The 21,108-nt window shown below is 44.8% G+C and overlaps 1 protein-coding gene across 1 annotated transcript in view; it reads right to left on the reverse strand.

Annotated features, from left to right (window-relative positions):
* The window catches only part of INSR (insulin receptor), a 57,175-nt gene that overhangs the window by 18,427 nt on the left and 17,640 nt on the right, over nucleotides 1–21,108 (reverse strand). Inside the window, exons 3-7 of the mRNA XM_067312991.1 lie at nucleotides 5,346–5,661; nucleotides 3,548–3,693; nucleotides 3,097–3,241; nucleotides 2,632–2,846; nucleotides 516–642 (exon numbers count right to left, since the gene is read on the reverse strand). Of these exons, the coding sequence (XP_067169092.1) occupies nucleotides 516–642; nucleotides 2,632–2,846; nucleotides 3,097–3,241; nucleotides 3,548–3,693; nucleotides 5,346–5,661 (949 nt within the window). The remainder of the gene's footprint in view (nucleotides 1–515; nucleotides 643–2,631; nucleotides 2,847–3,096; nucleotides 3,242–3,547; nucleotides 3,694–5,345; nucleotides 5,662–21,108) is intronic.

Raw genomic sequence — 21,108 nt, forward strand, 5'->3', positions numbered from 1 at the left:
CCAGTCTCCTCACACTATCACTGATCAGGAGCTGTTCCACAAACAATCCAGACAACTAAATCCAGGCTCATTATTTTCAGCTTGAAAAAACTGAATTGATGAAAATCAGTTTGGTAACCTTGATTTTTAAAGAATGGTTCCCATCTAAAAGGGAATAAATATCTCATCATCCCGTGGAGACAATGGGGAGATGATAAATACACCCCCGCAGTTAGGGCATGTATGGATGTGCAGAACAGTTGGAACAACTAATGTTGGATTGCTCTTAAATGAGGAATATTGACTGTGTAAAGCTCAGTTAAGTCAGGGATCTTAATTAGCACTTACATAAACAGGTAGCACTGGAAACTAAGTGAAAGAGCCAGAAAATCACAGAGACTAAATAGCTATGTCCACGACAGGTTTAATATGTACTCTTTAATGCCAGCTGTCATTTGTGGAAGCCCAGCATGGCTGCTATTTTGCACCCCAACTGCGGCTCACTGGAGGTACCCTCTTCTTAAGCTTCCACTTACGCTTCTTTGTAAAAAAGCATAAATCCCAGGAGATCACGGAAATCAGGCGGCCAGTATGGCTCCCACTTCAACAGGATCTTGTCATGAGATGTTCTAATAGAAGAAAATTTCAGCAATTCATTTTCACCTATAACAAAAGAGAAATGACAATGATTTTGTTGATGTTGAAAGTAATGTTTTCTATTTGTAATTAATTTAGAATTTTCTGTTTTTCACAGATGAATACGAGGAGCCTTAGCATTGAGAAGAGCTGCTCACTAAAACCTTATCTTTGACGCTATCCGTGCTTTGAGCCAGGGTTTGGAACAGATGATCTCCACGGGTTACTGCCCTCTTAAATTATTCTGTGGTTTTATGAAAATGATCCTGCAGAAGATCTGAACTAAATTCTAGTTAGCTGGAAATCTGTAAGTAGCATATTTTAAAATTCATGACAATCTGCATAGATGAACCCAGCAGAATGGTTTGCATAGCTTATGCAGCCTCTGTCCTCAAAGGGAGTGAATTCCCAGCCTTGCCCGGGAGTAGCGTGGTCCCTTTGCAAACAGCAGGGCAGGACAACAAATAGTCGCAGGAGGGTGGAGTTTTGAGACTCGGGGAAGCGTTAGGCTACGGTATGTCCAAGCAGCCCAAGAGGGACAAGCTGTGTAGCTCTGATCGGATTTGCCATTCCGGCAGTAGCTGCACAAGGGAGGAAGAACATTCATTTCACTGGCACCACATCCAGAACAAACAAGGGCTTTTTTATAAGCAGGATGCTGCCAACGTGAGAACTAGACTTGAAACAAAAACAAACAAAAAGCCAAACACACTGGCAACATGTGGTCTGGCGGGGGGAGGCGAGGAGAACAGCACAGCAGAGCGGAGTTAAAGCTGGCAAAGAGAAAGGCAGCCGTCTCCTCCTGCTGCTTTTAAAGCAAAGCAACCAGCCGGCCTGGGAGCTGCACACAACCACACGACAGTGCACGATTTGAACCCCAAATCCTGTCTCATCCCCAAATGAGGGAAGAGCTTGTCAGCGTCCCATGGGAGGAGACAACCTTTACAAAAAAAGTCAATCCCTTGTACCCTTCACTCTGCCCCAGCTAGAGCTGGGACGTCCCTGAGGCTGTGGTTCTATGTGTTTTTCAATGCTAGGGCCAGTTTTAGGTAGGCAGTGATTACGCTCCCCTCTCCCCACTGTGCTGGCACTGCTGCATGTGTCAAACCAGCTCGGGAAACTCATCCAGCTGAAAGATCTTCACTTCTTAAGTCTGTTCGCAAACAGCTGCACCAGCACAGCAGCAAGGGCAGAATGGAGGAAGGGGCTGTTCAAGCAGCGTTGTCACCAAACAGGGAAAGGGGATCACGCGTGGCACGGAACAGGAAAAAGCAGCAGGGCTGGGGGCGCAGAAGGGATGTGTTTGTGGCAGTACTGCTACTTAAATAAGTGTCTGCACAACCACACTCCAAGTGGTAGGACTTTAGTGAGAGAATGCTGGAAGCAACACTGCTTGTTTGCTCCCCAGCCATGGTGACACAGGCATCACCTTATTGCTATTGCTGAAGGAAGCTGTGAGCTTAAAACCCCCTGAAAAGCATAAAAAAATTGTAGGAAAAATGTCTCCAACTGTTGTCATAGCAACTCCCTCAGATGGCTCCAGAGATGGGTAAAGACTCTGTTCCTCTGCTATGTTTGTTCTGAATGCATGCTGTCCCCTCATGCAGGCTAAAAGATTATGATTATTAAGCAGGTACTCAGCAGTAACACAAAGTCCCAATCTGGACTGAGGTTATAATGTGCCAAATTCTTCTGAAAGACACAACAATACACTCAACCCTGAAAAACTCACAGCTGAGCACACAACGAGAAAAACTCTGAAGACCAAAGCTGGCAAGGCAAGTTCCTGGCCAGACGCAGAACCCGTAAGTACTTTTACTCATGGCACATTGACCACGTCGCTGCAGCGTACCAGCAAGTGGCCAGTCACATGACTGGTGCTTTACCAAAAGGACACAAGGACAGTCCCTGAGCAAATGCATAGGCTAGGCGGAGAGGAACAAGAATATAAGGTTAGCAAAGACAGAGGGAAAGGAGAGCGATGCAAAGTCTCACTGCATCCGGAAGCTTTCTTACATGAGGCTTGGTCACCGTTTGTCTTCAGGGCTATGTCATTCCTTTCCTGACGCCCCTTAGTCCCAGAGATCTCCTCCATCTTGTGGATTTCTGATAAACACAGTTTGGGATTATAATGGAAGAAAAGTTTGCCTCGTGCAATAGTAAGGTTGTGCTTACTCCAGTCCCAAAGCTGGCGAAGATTCTGGTTGTCCAAGGCATAAAAAGAGTAATTCCTGAAAGCAGAGAACGCAAACGTGGATTGGGAAGAGATCCTCTGAAAACTCACTTTCGTTCTCATACACTGATCCAGACACTATGGAAAAACAAATACAAACTATCTTCCCCAATAGGCTGCAAGCCATGGGCAGAAGAACCTTTAAAAAAATACCTTAGGGATTGTTTACCAATCCAAATCACCCAGATAGCACTGGCACTCCTCACACTTCAAAGTACTAAATTAAAATATATTTTGAAGAAACTCACCCAGCTTCTAATGTTTCTCCTCTAATCAGATGTAGTTTACGAAAAAAAGAAAGAGAAACCAAGGCATAGGATCGGCGAATTTTTAGGTAACCTGAGATTTCTTCAATCAAGCCAAGATTTGCTTCTAGCTCAGCTGCTATGTTATCTATGGAGAGGAAAACATTGGTTTTAGCTTTCTGATAGCACAGAGAGAAACACTGATATCAAAGCCCAAACAGATTAAATGGAACGGCTCTACATAAATCCAAATGATGCTACAAAAAAATCAATTAGAAAAAAAAAAAACCACCCTCATGAACACCACAAGAGCCTTGGTTTTGCTGTTATTTTTTCTGAATCACTCTAAGATTCAGAGTGGTCAAAGCAAGAGAAATCCCCCAGCTCGTGGAGGGTGCCATATTCATTGATCTGACACCCAGTGCCCTCTACCCCTTACTCATCCAGAACTTACTTCCTCCACGGATATTTATAACTAAGCTTCCATTAACAACTGTGCAGCCACGGAGCTCCTGGGCAGATGTCACGGAATCAATAGTCTTCTCTTTCCCATAGTCGCAAACCTTTGGGCAGGGCCCTGCACAGGGAGTACAGTGCAAGCTGAAAAACAAGAAAGTCAAGAATGTAGAAGTGATGCTTTTGCAGAATATGATTTGGGGCATCTCCAGCAATTCTCAAAGGCAGAGTAATCAGCTCAAAGAGATGCTGTTCTGACAAGGGGCCAAGGGATTCACTTGCAGTGCACAGCACAGGGCTCTTAGGAACCCCAAATAACTGCTAATTATTCTTAAAATCATTGCTTGGACATTTCAAATTCCAATCTGAACTACAGGTCATTATGAGATGAAACAATTTCTCCTCGCCATCTGTCCATTCCTACATAAGAGAAACCAGAACAAAGCAGTTTTGACTATTATGGGTAGCTGATCCACCACACTGCTGTTCAGTGCTCTAAGTATCAGGGGTTTCAAGATTAAGGAATCCAGGTCCAGTCTCCATCCTAAGCGGGTTAAATGTGTAGCTGATGAGCAGAGGGCAGGGCATTCACCTGGGAATCCTCTGATTAAGGACTGCACATAAAGTTGCTTTAAAAAGGCAAGCAAGCATGTGCTTTGTGCTCTGGGGAAATACCACTTAAATGGCAGCAAGATGATTGCTTGCCCTGGTTGTAACACCACAAGAATGTGCTTCCAACTAGTTCAGAGAAAAAAAGTGCTTTATCTGCTCCAGGAAAAGCACAGAGCAGCGTTGTGAGATCCACTGACAGCAGACTGGAGCAAGTGTAAGATGGAGGAGATGGCTACTGTTACACAAGCAACATACCTACTTTGGGGGAGTGAACCACTGCTGGTTCATCCTTTTGAAATGCAAAACAGGAAACAGAATAAAAAGTCCTGCTAGAGCAAATTCCCTGAAATTGTTCTATCAGGAGCAAATACATGTGAGCACAAAAGCTACCAATAATCATAGGAAATCTGACTCATCACAATATATAATGTTATTGTGGGACAAACAGCAAAGTTTTTAGTGATAAACAGCTCAGCAGCAAAAATGATTTAATTCATTTGCTGAAAAAACCCTGGGAATAGTCAAAATGGCTGTTCCCTGCCTTGAGTCATGCTACGGTTGTTTGTTATATTGTCCGTTTATGTCTGGCACAGCTTGAACCTGCTCAATGAAAATAACTGGAGGGACGAGGGACAGATATTCTGAGAACGGTTCACTCAAAACATGCTACACATATTCTGCATTGTGCAGCTCTCTTCATTAGGCTCAACTTTTCCTATTCTGCTTAACATGAAGGCCTTCTAGTCCGAGGTCTGCTTGGGAAGGGAAGGGAAGCAAGGCTACTAAAGGCCTCTCCATTCCCCATCTCCCTCATCCCACTCAAGTACAGGAAGAGCCTTCTGACTTGCTAACACTCCTCTTTCTTGCCCTCTCTCTTGAACCTCCCTTTCCCACTTCTTCCAAACTTGAGAGGGAAGAAGGGAAGCCAAGCGAAGCAGAGGAAGAATAAACTATTGACGCATGGTAGATAAATGTATCTGCTTCTAACGGCTTGAATTAACAAGGTATTAGTTTGCCAATCAAATTAAATTGGACCGGACAATTGTCACAGACACTTCAACACTCGAAACTTTTCTCAGTCTCGATACAGAATACAACGCCTCTGCCCAAGCGAGAGGCACAAAGCTTCTGAGCAATAGCCAAACTACAGCACCGTTTGCTGAGTTGCAGACACTTGCACTTACTTGCTGGAATTCATGATGTACCCTGATGGGCACTCATGAACGCATTCGTTATTGTGGATGACGTGACACCCCGACTCCCTGGCGTTTTTGCACTTGTTGTGTAGCTCCTGGCAGAAGCTGAAAGTCACACAGCGCCACCCCTCAAAACGGTAGTAATCGGGTGGGCAGGTATCTACACATTTGCCATCAAGGTAAAAGTTGCGGCAAGCCACGCATTTCTCAGGGTTGTTTGGCTCCGTGCAGTCCCCAAGACATTCGCTATGACAGCACTGACCATCAGAGGTGCAGCCTTGCGACTTGCAGGCAGGTGGGCAAACTGCAAAAAGACAAAAAGCAAGTTGAGTATCGCAGCACGGCCTGACGACGCACGACCACGAGGGCTTACTAGCAACCATGCTTTGTCCCACTTGGCTTTGCACCCTTCTTTCCACAGGGACGTCCATGAAGCGCAGAACTCTGCCTCATCTCCACTTCTCAATTTCAAGTTCCAAATTTTGATCGCACTGTCGCAGTGCGGAGTCTGCTGCCGTTCGACTTCACAATTCACTGAGTCACTTGAAATTCCAATTAAGCAGATTATTTGGAGTACTTGTCTCCAAAGAAGAGAGCCGAGTTTTCTTCTACGTGCACAGCATGAGGCTCCCAGGAGCGCTCTGCGACTCGAACACTACTCCTGAAGCCCAGAACGAGTGATGAGACTCGCACAGCGACAGCCTTCAACCCTGGGACAACCAGTTTCAGCCAGAAGGTTTTGGTTTCCTAGTTTAAGGAGCTAAGTTTCCCACACTAATGCTGCAAGTAAGGCCTGTCCAACCCCACTGTTACATACCCTTTGGCTTTATCAGGATCTGCTTCCTGCCCGTACATCAAGCTGTCACTGGTTTCCCAGGGGGAAGCCTGCCGCCCTGGCACCCAGTACAAGTACTTCAGCGCTTCTCCTGAGGAAGCCCAAGATGAAGGGCACCCACAAGTGTTATTGCTTGAGGTTTTTATGGTTTACTTTTTAATTACTCATTACTTAGCGCCTCACAATACTTTTAATGAGTGGTTTGGGCTTTGAAATAGAAACCAAGCTGCAGCATAGCTCAGAGCAAACACCATGACTAACGCTGAGCGAGGAGCTGCAGGAGACGCTGAGCAAACCGAGGAGAGCTCAGAGGCGAAGCACATTCCTGCCACTTTACTTACTATTTGCTCAGCACCTTCACACTCAGACTTACTGTCCAAATGAGTCTGAACAAATTAAACCCAACTGCTTCATCTGGAAGATGCCACAGAAACTTCAGTTCAGAAAGGATACAATAAAGCTGAAGACACCATGAGAAGAGTAAGCCAAAAAAGCCAAGTACAGCTATAAGGAAGGCTACAACCTGCGCTGGGTGCCCATCGGCACGCTCAGGACAGAACGTGGCATGCTCGCTTCTGCTAATCGTGCAGCCAAACTCAGCGTCCTGCCGTTTCCACGCCAGACTACTGACAGGACCTAAAGCATGCCTGCCAGCTGCACTAAGACTGGTCAAGTCCAAGGTTTTCATGTGGTCTTGAACAATGTTAAATGGACAATAAAAGACTGAAAACCTGCTGGGGCTGGGGGGGGGGGGGAGATCTGCAAAAATAATGCAGATAAAGTTTAAAACAAAACAAAAACAACAACAAGAAAACCCTACCCTCTCCTCTCAAAAAAAAAAAAAAACACAAAACACACACACACAAAAAAACCACCCACACCCAAACCACAAGACAGTAAATTCAGTGTCGAAGCAGAAGGGGCTTTCTCTGGGGAAGTTCCAGACACACCAATGTACAGGGGCTAAAATGTTATTTTTAACTTTTGGCTAGCTTGCTTGACCAGACCAATACTGAAACGTGGTCTAGTTTTATTCAACTAAATGAACAGTATGTAGGCTCCATAGTACAACATGCCACCAATGTTTTTATGATCAAATCACCAGCCGCGGTTAGGAAGAACCTCCCCCCTCGCTAAAGGATTGTGGAATTAAGTGTGTCAAAGCCGTTAATGCCATTCTCGGAATAAGCAGCAGTAGCTGCAGCAGACGGGATAGTAAAGATGAGTAACCTCTGGTTTGCTCTGGCCTGATAAATCCTTTGAACAAACATGAAATGGCTAAAGTTAAATGGACCTTATGATAGAATTTCAGTCTCAAATATCTGACTTCTTCCACGTCAATCATTCAGTACAGATATTTTCTCTATCCATCTCCCAAGATTCATCCATTAACGCGAAACACGGGGGTGGATTACAGAATTCATTTGCTTTTATGGTGGCAAAGCTTTTGCCCTTTTATAGCAACAGCTCTTATTTACAAACCTGTCCCATAGGAATGGTAACGCACGGAGGGGCAGCGGGCAAATAGAAACAACTTGCAGGTGATACCTTGTATTGGACTAGACACAAGCTGAGAAGCTTGCTTTAAAAACACGGTTACACGTTCTTCACCAGGCCACAGACGGAGCACGCAGTCCAGCAACAGATGTCATGGCAGGGGGTTAACGCAAACTCGTAATTAAATTTAGCAATACAGTACGTCAAGAAAAGCTGTGCCTAGAAAGCAAGTAAACAACCTGGGACTGGTACTAACTGAACTACTCCGGCAAGTATGAGAAAAAACCTAAACCAGCCGTTTATTAGAAATACTGGCAACAACAAAACGCAGACAGAAAATTCTAGAATTTAGTCCAAAACACTATCAGACTTACTAATTCTAGTCCAACATGTCAAGGTTTATGGGAAAAAACCCGCCTGGGCCATTTCTCATGCATCTCCCCCACGGTCGCCCTTCCTCCCCAGGGAGCACCGATACACTGGGGTCCTGCAGGGGCTTCCGCGCTTGCCGGTCTTGGCGCACGCCGCGGCACGCACCTCTCCGGAGAGGGGACAGCATCCACTTGGGAAGTGGATTCCTACGGCAAACACGCGGGAAAGCTTTTTGCAGGCGGGAGGATGAGCGGTGGCCGTGCAAACTGCAGCGCTCGTCATCAGCCCTCACTGCAGCGTAGAAGGCAAAAAGATGTTTCCCTGGTATGTCTCATGCTTAGGGACTACAAAGTTTAAGAAATTCAGAAGACATTCGTGTCTTCAGGAGGCAGTGGATCAGACGGGTGATTTGCAAAGTTGACCCACATGCAAAACAGTCGCACGTAGTTTATGTTATGACACACAATATTTTTGTATTTGTAATGGAAACTAATCTCCAAAGTCCTATGCTTACTTACACATTTTAAACACAGCTGCAGATATTCACAGAGCAGAAACTGTTTGAATTCTCATCTTCAAAAGTTTTTAGAAGATATAATTAAACTATTTTTGAACAGGAGAAAGAGAGACATTAAGAACAATTTCAACAGCTTTTTATGTCTGTAAGACAGCTTGAAGAAAGTGAAGTAGCCAAGGCAACGATTCTTTTCATTAAGCACTCAAGATCAGAAATTGTCAGTCACTGTCTTGTACAAATTTAAGTTACAGCGGATCCTGGATAGATGTCATCTAGACATTATTGAAGTATGCACGCTAGAAAGTATTTCACTTTTTTAAATGAGTGCCTGAAAATGGTGCAGAAACCTCTCCAGCGCATCTTCCCTACCGCTTTGTGCAAGTCCTACTGCAAGATCCAGGTTACGTGAGTCTGCATGGGTCAGACAGCTTTTTCTTTTTTCCCTCCTTCCCCCCCAACATCACCCTTTGCCACAGGGCCACGCAGACCAGGTTTATGCTGACCAGGTCCATCTCATTAGCGCTTTCTCATCAAGGTTTGTGGACTCCCATAGCCGACAGCGGCTCGTGGAGAATCGCTTCCTTGGGAGCACAAACCGAGCACGCGGCCTCGGGAGGAACCGCGTGTGCTCGGAGGTGCCAACCATGCGGCCACAGCCTCTGCTCAACGCCGGGGGACGTGAGATTTTGGAGAATGTGGTGCTGAGCCCTCCCTTCTCAAAAAGGGAAGGGGGGCAACTTCCTTCACTTCCTCAAAGAGAAGAGAAAAATTATAGGGAAACTTTGCAACTTCTCGTTAAAGAGAGGCAACCAAGCAACTATTTTGGGGGTAGGGGCAGAAGCCACCAGGCCGTAACGCAAAAGCTGCTGCATGAAAACACACGCTCCAGCGCTGGCAGCGGAGCAGAGTTTTTCATCGCGGTTATGTAAACCTCCTCCTCGGAGCTCCGAGGACCGGGCTTCCGAAATCCCTGCCCCAGTGCTGACCAGCTGCACAACGCTCAGCTCACCTGCCTGGACGGAGCTGGCATGGAGGTTCAAACTGTTGTTCTAGGGGTGGATAAATATTTAACTAGCTAGCTAGCGTGGCTCCAAAGACCGGGGAAACAATGTGTTTTACAAACCTTTCTGATTATGGATTCAAGCGGACATTTCTTCGTGCTGCTGAGGCCCAGCTGGGGGGACGGACGGCAGCCGAGTCAGCGCAAAGGAATTTCTACCTCTATGGATCGCGCGCCTCGCTTCCCTCCTTCCTGTGCTTCAGGTGAAAACAAAATACACTGACACTGTAAAACACTCCCGAGCCAACACAGGTAGCCAGAAGATCTGTATTTAACAGGCAAGTCGATTAAGCTGTCTAGCTAATATATCCAGTTTGTCCGAATATCCGACTTATTAAAAACGTGTTAGGTTTTTATTCCTTGCTTTCTGCTAACAAAACAGAGGCAGTGAATTGTCAAAAAGAGGAAAAGATGATGAACATCGGTCAGGGTAGATTTTGTTTTCCCTTTGGGATTCTCTACCACTGGATCGACTTAAATAACTATCTCCTGGGTCAACTGAGCAGCGTATTCAAACAGGCGGTAGTTCAGGCATATATTTTAATCAAGAAGAAATCCTAAGCCGCACGTATGAAATTCAAGACACTGCACTGTATCCTGCACTGCGACACGTTCCCACAGGGCTTTGGGAACCGCTCAGACCACGAGCCAACATGGTTTTTCTGCCTGGCAATCACAAGCTCTGCTCCATGTGACAGTGGGTCAGCAGGGCCAGCGTCCCTGCCTGTGGGCCTCCCGGCCGGCCGGGGCCACCGGCCACAGTCCGGGCAAGCGGCTCCTCTCCGGCTGCCGCACAGGCGGGCGCTGAGCGGGAACCTTCCTTGCACTGCCAGGTCTGTGTTCTTGAACGATACAAGCTGCGTTTTGACTATAAACAAGGCAATTAGGAGAAATTAAAGACTCCAGTTCCCCTGAACTCCAGGACAGGAAACAACTGCGACAGGAGAACCGCCCTCAGCCTTAGCCAATGCATTCGCTGCCTGCGCAGGGAGGCATCCAACCACTCGGCTATCTGCGCAGAGCAAACACCGCTTAACCCTCGCCGGCTGCACCAAACGGGGCGACGCAACCCAGCCCTCCGCTCCCGCCGCCTGCACGTTAGTTTACATCATCCGCCAACGAAGCGGCTGTAAAACTCACGAGGCTAATGCAATCGGACAAGTTATTGCAAGGTTTTCTCATGCCGAGCTTTAACTCGCGAGGCGTATTTATAACTGGAAGAAAACCGTAGGAGGAAGCAAGGATGAATCCAGCATTGACACGGCTTAAAATGGCTTATTTTGGCTGCGATATGTATAATTCGATGCCAGAGCTTAGGTTAGTGTAATGTTATATGACATTCACACGCGTATAATTCAAAGCCAGTGTCCCACAGAAACAGTATCGTAGAGCTTGTCATTTCCCTGCGTTTTTTCTCCTACTGTACATGGCAGTAATTTCTGTCATATATATTTATTCAAGAATGTTCTCACACACGCACACAGCTGCATACAAATCATAGTTGAGTTGCCGTTGCAGTGGGAACTGTAACTTAATTTCCTAACTGTACATTAGCAATAATGAGCTCAGCAGAAAAGCGTTCTTATGGTTCTAAGCAAAAACAAACCAGAAAGAAAGGAAGGAAAACCATGGACTAATCGCCCAAGGCAGTAACTCCTGCGTGTCTGTGCTGCAACCACGTGATCTTATTTTAGCACGGCAGACTCTGCATGTTTTCTGAACTTCTAGAAATGCTAAACAGTGTAGCCTTCACCAAAATCCATATGGATCTTGCATCCTTACAAAATTATGAATTAAATCATGTTATACACACATATACCTAAACTAATTGCATAAATATATCTTGAGGTTGTAAGAAGCTATTTAAATATATCTACATGCATAAAGATGAGAGTAGGTGTAAGATCTGGGGAGCGGGTTCAGGGGGGGTTCTCGGAGGGCAGCTGTCGGAAAAGCAGCACGCTGCCAACCACCCTGCCCTGCGGCTTGTGGCCTTCACTTATTTCTTCACGTCCCCAGGACCAAAGCAGAAAGCTGAACTCCACCAGCAACAAGCCTGAGGCTGCACAGGGCAAACGGCTCCCGGGGATGTGTTAGCAAAAACTGAAGTAGTAATATGCTGGGGAAGAACAGGACCACAGGGGTCCAGCAGACTGAAGAGTTGACTAAAACCAGAAAATGGTGACTAGGTCTCCTAGACGCCCCAGAATCTACCGGATAAGCAGAGAAATAAGAATAGCCTAGAACAGAACACAAAACATAAGGTTAACGTGCTTCTACAAAAAACTGCCACTAGCACGGACAGCTGCCTGGCACCAGGCTATAGTTATCAAGTGAAATCCAGGAAATATCAAATATGTTTGAGCAAACTTCATGTCAGTTATTCAGTGCTCAACTGCTTTAGCAGCATTTATTCTTTCCTGTTGCCCAATGCCAGAAATGCCCAAGGAACAAATCCCCAAAACGTATCAGCTCAAATGCTTTTATTCACACACAGTCTCAGTACTCAGCACCAACTTGGGAAAGAGCAAGTGCCAAATAACTTCAAGGTTTTACAATCAGCACTAAAATTAAAGTGTTATTTATAAAATAAGACAGAGTACAGTACATAATGCCACGACCCCACTGAACTGCGAGTTGGGAACGTTAGGAGGTCCGTATTTACACAGGAACAGATAAAATTAACTGCAGGTGCCTCCCTTCCCATAGACAGTGATTTCCAAAAACAACACACTGTTACTAAAGCATAAAAGGAAACTCTTCCCATTGACATTTCTCAGGACAATATTACAATTCTTATCTTGCATATCAGTAAGGATAAGAAAAAACTTGTTTCGCCTCCAAACCCCTTCACGAGTTACGTGCCTGTCTGGAGCTATGGTGAATGTCTCAACCCCTGCAAAATGGGACCGGGGCCATCCGCAGACCTCGCGGATTCTGCCCTTTTCCGCAACGCGCCCTCCCGGCCCAGAACAGCCGCCACCGTTCAAACCAACAGAGATGCTGGCAATGCTGCGTGGATCTGTTAGCATCAGCAAATGCTAGGGGACATCCCGAATGCCACCAAGCCTCAGGTTACAGAAGATAAAGGGGTTTGGAGTTCTGCACCCCCTTGTCCAGCTGTGATAATGCAGGATATGGAGGCCTCTGAAAGAAGTTGCTGAACGGAGATAGGGGGGAAAAAGCTTGAGCTGTGTTGTTGACATAGGAAAAAAGAGGATGAAGGGAGATCGCTTTAGAAAAGGTTTAAAGTACTTCCGAGCACTTGCAGGCTCTTGAATGCCCTTCTGCTCTTCAGACTGTGGAGCAACCAGTTATTTTTCTCCCTATAACTACTGGTCTGTTTTTCCCTGGAAATAGAGACATTGACTCATACACAAATTATGCCAAGGAATACGGAAAAGTTACCAGGAGGAACTCAAATATATGTATGTATGCACACACACACTTTATATAACGTATATTTTATATATACAAATATATATTTGTATCTATATCAAGAAGTATTTGGTCATGTGTCCAGTGTAATTGATACTGGACTTCAAATGTTTTTAAGTGTCTAGGAACGTTTGCTACGTTGTGCACATCATCTTCTTCCCACATGCAACAGATTTAACTCATTGCATTAGAATCACACAGCAAATTAAGACTTCTGTTACATCATAGTGTAGAAACGAAAACCCAAATACATCAAAGAATTACGCTTTTTAAGAGTACGTGGTGTTTTGCTTGCAAAGTAAAGCAAAAAAAGGTAAAAATAAAGAGAGCTGCTCTCTAACATGCCGTGGCAGTGCAGGCAGACTGCTCCTCTCTGCAGAAAGTTCTCTGGGGGCGTCCTGGCAGCAGGAATGTTGCTGGTGCTTCTGATTTTCAGAGAAAAGTAAAATGAACACCGAGGGTCAAAAGATCAATGCAATGTGCACAAGTTTAGCACAAGTTTAGTTGCACGACATTAATTTGTATTAATAACTGCACGGCTTTGTATTCTTGTACATCTTTAAGGAAATCCCCTGCTTCATTTGCTATAAACAAGAGATACCAAACCCAGCCCTGCATGTTTTCCACCACTCAGCCGTTTCCAAACTGTCCTGTCCAGTCACCTGTGGGGAGTTCAGCTATACCATACACTAGCAAGTAACCTTAATATGGCGAAGCCTGGAGAAAGCGGTAAAGTGCAACGGATCCACAACACTGCTGGTCTCACACTCCTTATTAAGGAATTACGGCCTTTGCAAATGAGCTTCTCCAGCTATTACACCGAGGATACAACTTGATCTCTCCGCCTAGGTGTCAAGAGCCCTTCATAACTGCAGATTTACTGACTCCAGCCACTGAGACAGCCCAACTACCTTAAAAAATTTTTTTTCCCCAAGGATGGACCTTCAGCAACAGACCTCAGCAACGATACTCCCTCACTTTTTCCCCACTGAACCTTCAGGAAAGGCTCAGTCATTTCACAGATCCTCTAGACCTTTCTTTGTTTCCCTCCTTGGAAGGTTTTCACTCCTGCTGTCCTCTGTCACCCAAACTATTTACACAGAGGAGGAGCAGCAGATGCCTCCCAGTTGGGTATGCCTAAAACCACCCAAATACACCACTGATCAAAGAAACACTTTTCTTTCATGCATTTTAAGCAGCCCACATGGTGTTTAGACCACGGCAGCAAGCACCCTACAAACTGACTTTACAGAATAAAGTGTCTTTCTCTGATGAAAGCCAGGGGGAAAAACCCTCCAGACTCCATTTGTTTGCATCTGTCTAGTACAGTTCAGCTGAGCCAATTCCCCAAACAGGTAAAAACAACTCGCAAAATTCTGACTGAACTCTTGGCAATCAAGCTCAAAATATCAAAACACGGAGTTTGATTTGAAAACACAGCAGCCCTGTTAAAGGCGGAACAAGTGTCACAAAGTGCATGCAAGGATAGCACCGAGAAGCTGTAAATACTTCACCTAGCGTCTACAACACTGCTATTGTGCCGTTCCCTGGCAAGCAGATCAAGCCTGCTCTTGTACTTTGTGTTCAAAATTACATGGGAGCTTAGTGCAGCATAAGGAATTGGAAATAACTACCAACCTCAAGGTTTTTTTTTCTTTAATATTCAAGCCCCAACATTGGCACTGCATCCTCAAGTACGACTGGAGCTCCCAGCCACTTATCACTAAATATAATGCTCTCTGCAAACCAGTGCAAACTCCAGGCTTTGCTATTTTCAGCCCTTTTGGTAGCTTATAATTCGAGAACATTAAGAAACCACTGCATCCATTCCTGTGCCTTAAGCACCCGAGGACTGGGCGGTTAGAAGCTTCCAAGCTTCAGTCCTGCTGATAGCAATTTCCAATGCAGTCGCTAAGCGAACTCTGTCGCCCTCCCTATAAAAAGGGGCAGAAATGTTCTGTCTACCTAACTGCTGGGGAACATGGAGATTCATAAGGAAGAGTTAATTTTAAGGTAGTCTGGAGATCAGCCACCTCATACTGTACTTGATCTACCTCATAACAAGGGTTTGTAATTTAGACCAAGATCAGAATCTTTAAAAGGAATATGTGGATTTTTCCTGTAAAGTTTTTCATATCTTTTTTGCTCACAGCTGCAAGTTTTTTATTTTATTTATTTTTACAAATTTCAATCCTTATTACAGTCTAAGGATTTGCTTTTTTGCTTTTATCATTCAATGGTTTACTCACCACCTGGGAGCCTCGTGAGAGCTTCACGTTAATATTTAACTGTATATTACTCTTTCAGATGCACAGCATCTTGCAAACATTTCTCAGTTCACTTTAACCCACTCCCCTGTGAGAACTACTCACTCCCACCGAGATCCCAGGAGACACAAAAGAATCACAGTAAAGTGATCCATGCAGCAGCGATGCCCTGACCATGAATGTAATTAAGAGCAAGTCTCTACCCAGGCTTCATTTTCGATACAGCTGCGGGCCCCTGCTCTGAGCCAGCGGGACGTCAACCACCTCCCTTGAAAGCCCCGTGACTCTGTCAGCCCAGTGGCGAGGGCAAGTTTGCCAACAGGCCAGTTTATTTCTTAGTGACTGGCATCATGGATTGACTGAAATAAGACAGCGTCACACTTGATGAGAGAAACGCTGAACCAGGACAAGCCGTAAAAGAGAGGTAGGAAGTTCCTATCTGACATACTGAGAAACAGAGACAAATGCAGATACGCAGAAGTGCTTCAACGTACACGGCCTAAGAACACAGTCCCACTTAATTTCTCCAGTTATACCAGCTGGTCTGACACAAGCTTTTACTTCTACCTGCAAACCTTGTCCTGAAAATAAGGAGCGATACGATCAAAGCAGAAGGCTAAAAGCACAACCTTTGCTTTCTGGACAGATAAGAGAGGGGTAAGATTGCTTTCCGCAAGGCCACAGAGGAGGATGTTATAGTAAACAAGGCATGAAAGAATGAAAGCTAAGCTGACACATTCAACTATGTGTGGATAGAAAAGATTGCAGTTTAGATAGGCTATGTGAAAAGATGTGTGAAATGTAACCTGGACACCAGGAATAAGAACAAATCCATACTGAAAGGGAAATACAGCATACAGCAAATAGGAAAACGGAGCTGTCCATAACAGAGAGGTAATGGAAAGGGCGGAAGTATAAGATTAACCACAAGGAGATTAAACCGATAACTAATGATCTACACTGAAATGTCAGACAGAGGTTAAGATTTTAATCTGGACAGATTTCACGGCATACGCATGAATCATAAACAGATACTGAGGCTGAATTTGCATTTGTGGATGAAGGTACTGAAAAGAAGCCGGAGAAAAAGAAGGACCATAACCTGTTCCAGCCTGCCTCCTTCCCACCTCACCTCTCGGAAAGCTGGAGAGGTGGATGAGGAGGGAGAAAAGGGCCAAGCGTTACATGAAGGCCAGCTGTGCAGAGAATATTTGGAGGGCGAATATGCCTGTGCAGCAGAGCGAGCTAGCTCTGCATCCCAGACTTTTTTTTTTTTAAAAGGTTACCAGGATGCATAAACCGTTTCAGTGTACGGTTAGTCGCACGCTGCCCAAACACATGCTAGACGTGGAACGGCTGCAGCGGGCAGCTGATTACAATGCCAGTCTCTGTCCCGCTGCAGCCACTCCAGGGGTGAAGGGTTTCGCTCTGCGCCAAGAGAGGCTGACGACCGGGACTGAAGCAGAGGGAGAGAGGGAGGGAGCCTCCGAGCCTCGGGCAGGCTCCCGCGCCGTCAGCGCCCCGGGAAGAAGCGCCGCTGGGCAGCTGCCCGCTCCCCACCATAATCCTAGGCTGGCAGCAGGCAGCTTCCCAGGCATCAAAACAGAGCAGCTATTCCCTGCGCGAGCGGCCGATGCCTGAAAGTATTCGCCAAAGGGCGAACACGGAGATGTTGGGCAGCAGACCGCTCTCGATCGCCATTTCTTAACGGGCATGCGGAGACCTGCCAAATCTGAACGGATACCTGCCCTCCCTCCTCGAGCACAGCACTCGCATTTATAATGCCAAAGGACCACTTTGATCACGTGTTCCGAGCTCTTGTTTAACGCCGCCTGTTACAGATCCAACAGGAATTAATTCCTGCTTGGCTGATCAGTTTTAGAAAATCATCTGGTCCCAATTTAAAATATTTCAATGGTGGAAAGTTGACCATAACCTTCTGTTTTAGCAGTTTCACCATTAGAAAATATGCTTTATTTCTAGTCTGATTTTCTCTATTTCAACTTTCAAAGTGAAGACCCTGTTACCAGATTTATTTCCCACATAGGTACATCCAGAACTAAATGCTGTAAAGCATGTCTTCCAGTAATTTAATAGCTCTCAGTTTTCCTCAAACCTACAATTTTTCAAAATCATACCCATGGAAGGGAGAAATGTACGTGGCATCTTATTACTAGACCTATTTGTACCAAAGAGGTACATGATGCTCATCTGTATAATATTCTCTCACCTACACTAGCCATTTTGGTCACATCAACTCAGGTCCAATCTATACACCCTTCTTTCTTTGCCCAAAGCTGCAAGGTTTTAATCTACAGAACATGCGCTTTTTGCATCACTGCTTCCCTAATCAAAGTCCCAAAGGAGATGATAAAAATAACAAGAAGTCACACGTATACAACCCTAAGGAAAAACAAATGGCTATAGATTAGCACAAAAAAACCATTAACAATATCGCCCAGGCTACCCTCAAAGACTATTAATGTATTTCTCCTTGGGGATTACGCAAGAGAAAGTTGTAATCCGAGGGGAATTTAATCCCAAACTAGTTGTGCCAGAGCACATGCCAAAGAGAGGCCAGCAATGAGGGAACTAAATCTTCTGAAGTTACATTAACCTCAGGGGAGATCTCTGCTTCTCAGTCCTTCTTCCATAGTAGCTAACAGCTCCAACTGTCAATTGTCGAATCTTGAAAATCCTACTTATATTTCATACCTAGGACATAAGCTCTTAAAATAAAACTCATCATCACTAAAGTCACGTTGTTCAATAACGAGGAAGTACAGTAGTAGCTACGCTCAACCGTACAGAGAAACAGGATCTGCTGCATAACACGAACTTCGCAGGCGTGTGCCACGACTACTAAAAAGCCTCAGCTTCAGGGATGCTTATCAGCACGGCAGTCAAGATACGGTCTGATCACCAGCTGCCACCAGCGTTGGCCATTTCAGAGCAATTAAGACTATTCAGAGTTGGTTGAACGGATGCAGTGGCACAAGCCCTGACACCTGCCAATCCCTAGAGTGATTACTGTGGGAAGAAAATTGTACGGAAATAACCTTACATTAGATAGAGACAAAAAAAAAAAACCCAAAAAACTAGCTAGCTCATCTAGCAAGGAAAAAGGACTGAAAACCCTGAAGCCGTATCAGTTTCTCCAGGAACAAAGGCTCTTTTTCTGAAGCACGCTGGAGAGGGTTATCTCCGCACAGAGCTGCCATTATTGAAAGCAAGCTTTAACTGGAACAGAGCCGAAGAAGTCCTCGAGATGTCATCCAGCCCATCCACCTGTCCACGGCCCGACCAAATACTTCACCTACGACATTTCTGACAGTTGTTTGTCTTAACTGTTCTTAAAGATCTCCAGTTAAACTTTGCCTCAAGGCACTTCCTGCATTAGCTGTCTGAGCTTTATTAAAATCGAGCTCATCTCCCTTTTGCAGACAAACACGGAGGCACAGAGAGGGGAAGCGACTTCCACAGAATTACCCAAAAGGCCAGTGACGGTGCTGAGAACAGGACTGTGGTATCAAAGTCCACGTGCAGCGCTTGATCCTCTGCAAAATACCAACTTAGTACAAAATGAAACACTTGACAGTTTATCACCGAGTCCTGTTCAGTCTCCTTAAGTATCAAAGCAAGGCTCATATTTGAAACTCTGCCATTTCAAATTAGGCTTCGAGTGGATGCATGTACTACTGTAATGGATAGTCACTGGCAGACCTAACCACCGGGAGACCCTAAAGCTTGTTTAAAAACACAATCTGGAGCTCTTTTTGTTATCATAGATTAGAGCATGTGGAAAAACACACTTCCCCAGTGCTGATCAACAAGAACCACCGTCATGCAGTAACTCCTCCTTTTACCAACAGAGCCATGCTAAATGTATGAGCAGAGGACGCTCCTCTTTCCACACCTACCAAATCCATGCACTATCTGGGACACTTAATATTGCCTAGACTAAATATTGATGCTTGATGAAGATAGCTAATTTTGTATCAAGCTATAGAAATCTGGTATTTAAGCACTGAAAGAGCAGCCAAACACTGTACGAGGTATTTAAACAGCCCTGGAGATAAGGTTATGATAATGTGGAAGGGAAGTCTAAGGGAAAGGTAATTCATACATGATGCATTTCCCTTCTCTTGGGTTTTTGCTAATGTAACAACTGTAGAACTCTGCCAACAAGGTGAAGTTGTTTCCGATAAAATTCCAGTTTCCACATAACTGCTTTTTCATTAAGTCTTCTAGTAAGACTGATACTGCACGTTACACTTTCAATTTGCCAGAAATACAAAACCGTGCACAGATTCCCCAAGTCTATAATCCTCCAAATTGAATGAGCAGAGAAACAGTTTACTGAGCTTTAAAGGCTTCATTTCAAGCACACTTTTAAAACAAAAGCCTTATTCCTTTAAGCCATGTTAAGGCTCCACTGGGCAAGAGAGTCAGACATCACACTGAGGAGCTCCGTTTCCTCTCCGGCTTTGGGGAGTTTCTGAGGGGTACTAACAAGGCAACTCTTGGACTCATTCATCCTGAACTGAAGCTGTGTAAACACATCCAGTGCAATCAGCCTTATTTCAGAAAGATGACATTCAGAAAAGTCTGAAGACCAGAAAAAAACCCAAGTCCTATTTGTTTTATTAAATCATTGCTATTATTTTTTCATTACCCATAGAATGTAATTGCTTTGTTTTTGCAGAAAAGACAAGAAACACTTGTCTGAGACTCAAATTTTTATGAATATTTTTCTTGCTCATGAAGTATCAAAATCCTTGCATTGTAGTAAGGCAACATGGATGGCTAATGAAACTTCAAATGGTAACAGAAAAGTGCTTAATAAGGACATCAGAGATGGGGTAACTATCCTGTGATGTCTGCTGACTTGCAAATGCCTTATTCCTAGGAAAGCTAGGAGTAGTATCTTTAAGAGTGCAATAGAGTTCAAGTCCACTAGTGCAATCATTCTTCATGTATTTTCTCAATCATAAGAAGTTGTCAATATCATAAAATTTGTTTTTAAGAGGTGATGTCTGAAGATTCTGCTTGAGGGAGATTTCTAGAGTCTTAATTCTGCACAGTAACTGGAACTTAATTTTCTGTTGCATCTTCCTTAGTAAAAAACAGTTACTATTTTCAAATATTTCCGAACAAACAACTCGGAAGCTAATGGCATCTTACTCGCATTATCGAAAGTGGAGCTGCCAAGTTCAGCAGCTCTCCCACAGACACTAAATAATCCTTCCCCCGAACACAGTATCAAACTCTGCCTTCTTCACTCCATGTCAACAGGAGACAAATCAGCCAGCATATGGGCAATCCCATTGCATGTCACGCAAACTACCTTGTAATTTTGCTACCCAGGAATGTTACATTGCAGCACTGAACGCGCTCTCTTCCCGGCAGGAGAGGCCCATCTGTTCCTTCCTCTCCGAAACGGACCCGGACAGACGCTGTATCAGCCCAACTTCTCCTTCACCATATGCGCTGCTCCTTCACTACAAAGTTCTGCCCACGCAGCATTTAAACCTATGTATTAAAGCCTTCAATTGCAATAATGCTGTATGTTGTTAACATAATTAAACCTTCACAGCTACAAAACCACAGAAGATACATATAAAAAAAAGAGTTCGAAATGGCAGCTACATAACACAAAGCTTTCACTTCAAACCCCAAACCATGTCTGTTCCCTTGCCCTATAAATCTTTCCTTGCTTAAAATCCTACAGTCCAACAGACTTTATTTTAGTTAAATCGAGACCG

The sequence above is a fragment of the Apteryx mantelli genome, chromosome 30, assembly GCF_036417845.1.
Source record: "Apteryx mantelli isolate bAptMan1 chromosome 30, bAptMan1.hap1, whole genome shotgun sequence".
Taxonomy (NCBI): domain Eukaryota; kingdom Metazoa; phylum Chordata; class Aves; order Apterygiformes; family Apterygidae; genus Apteryx; species Apteryx mantelli.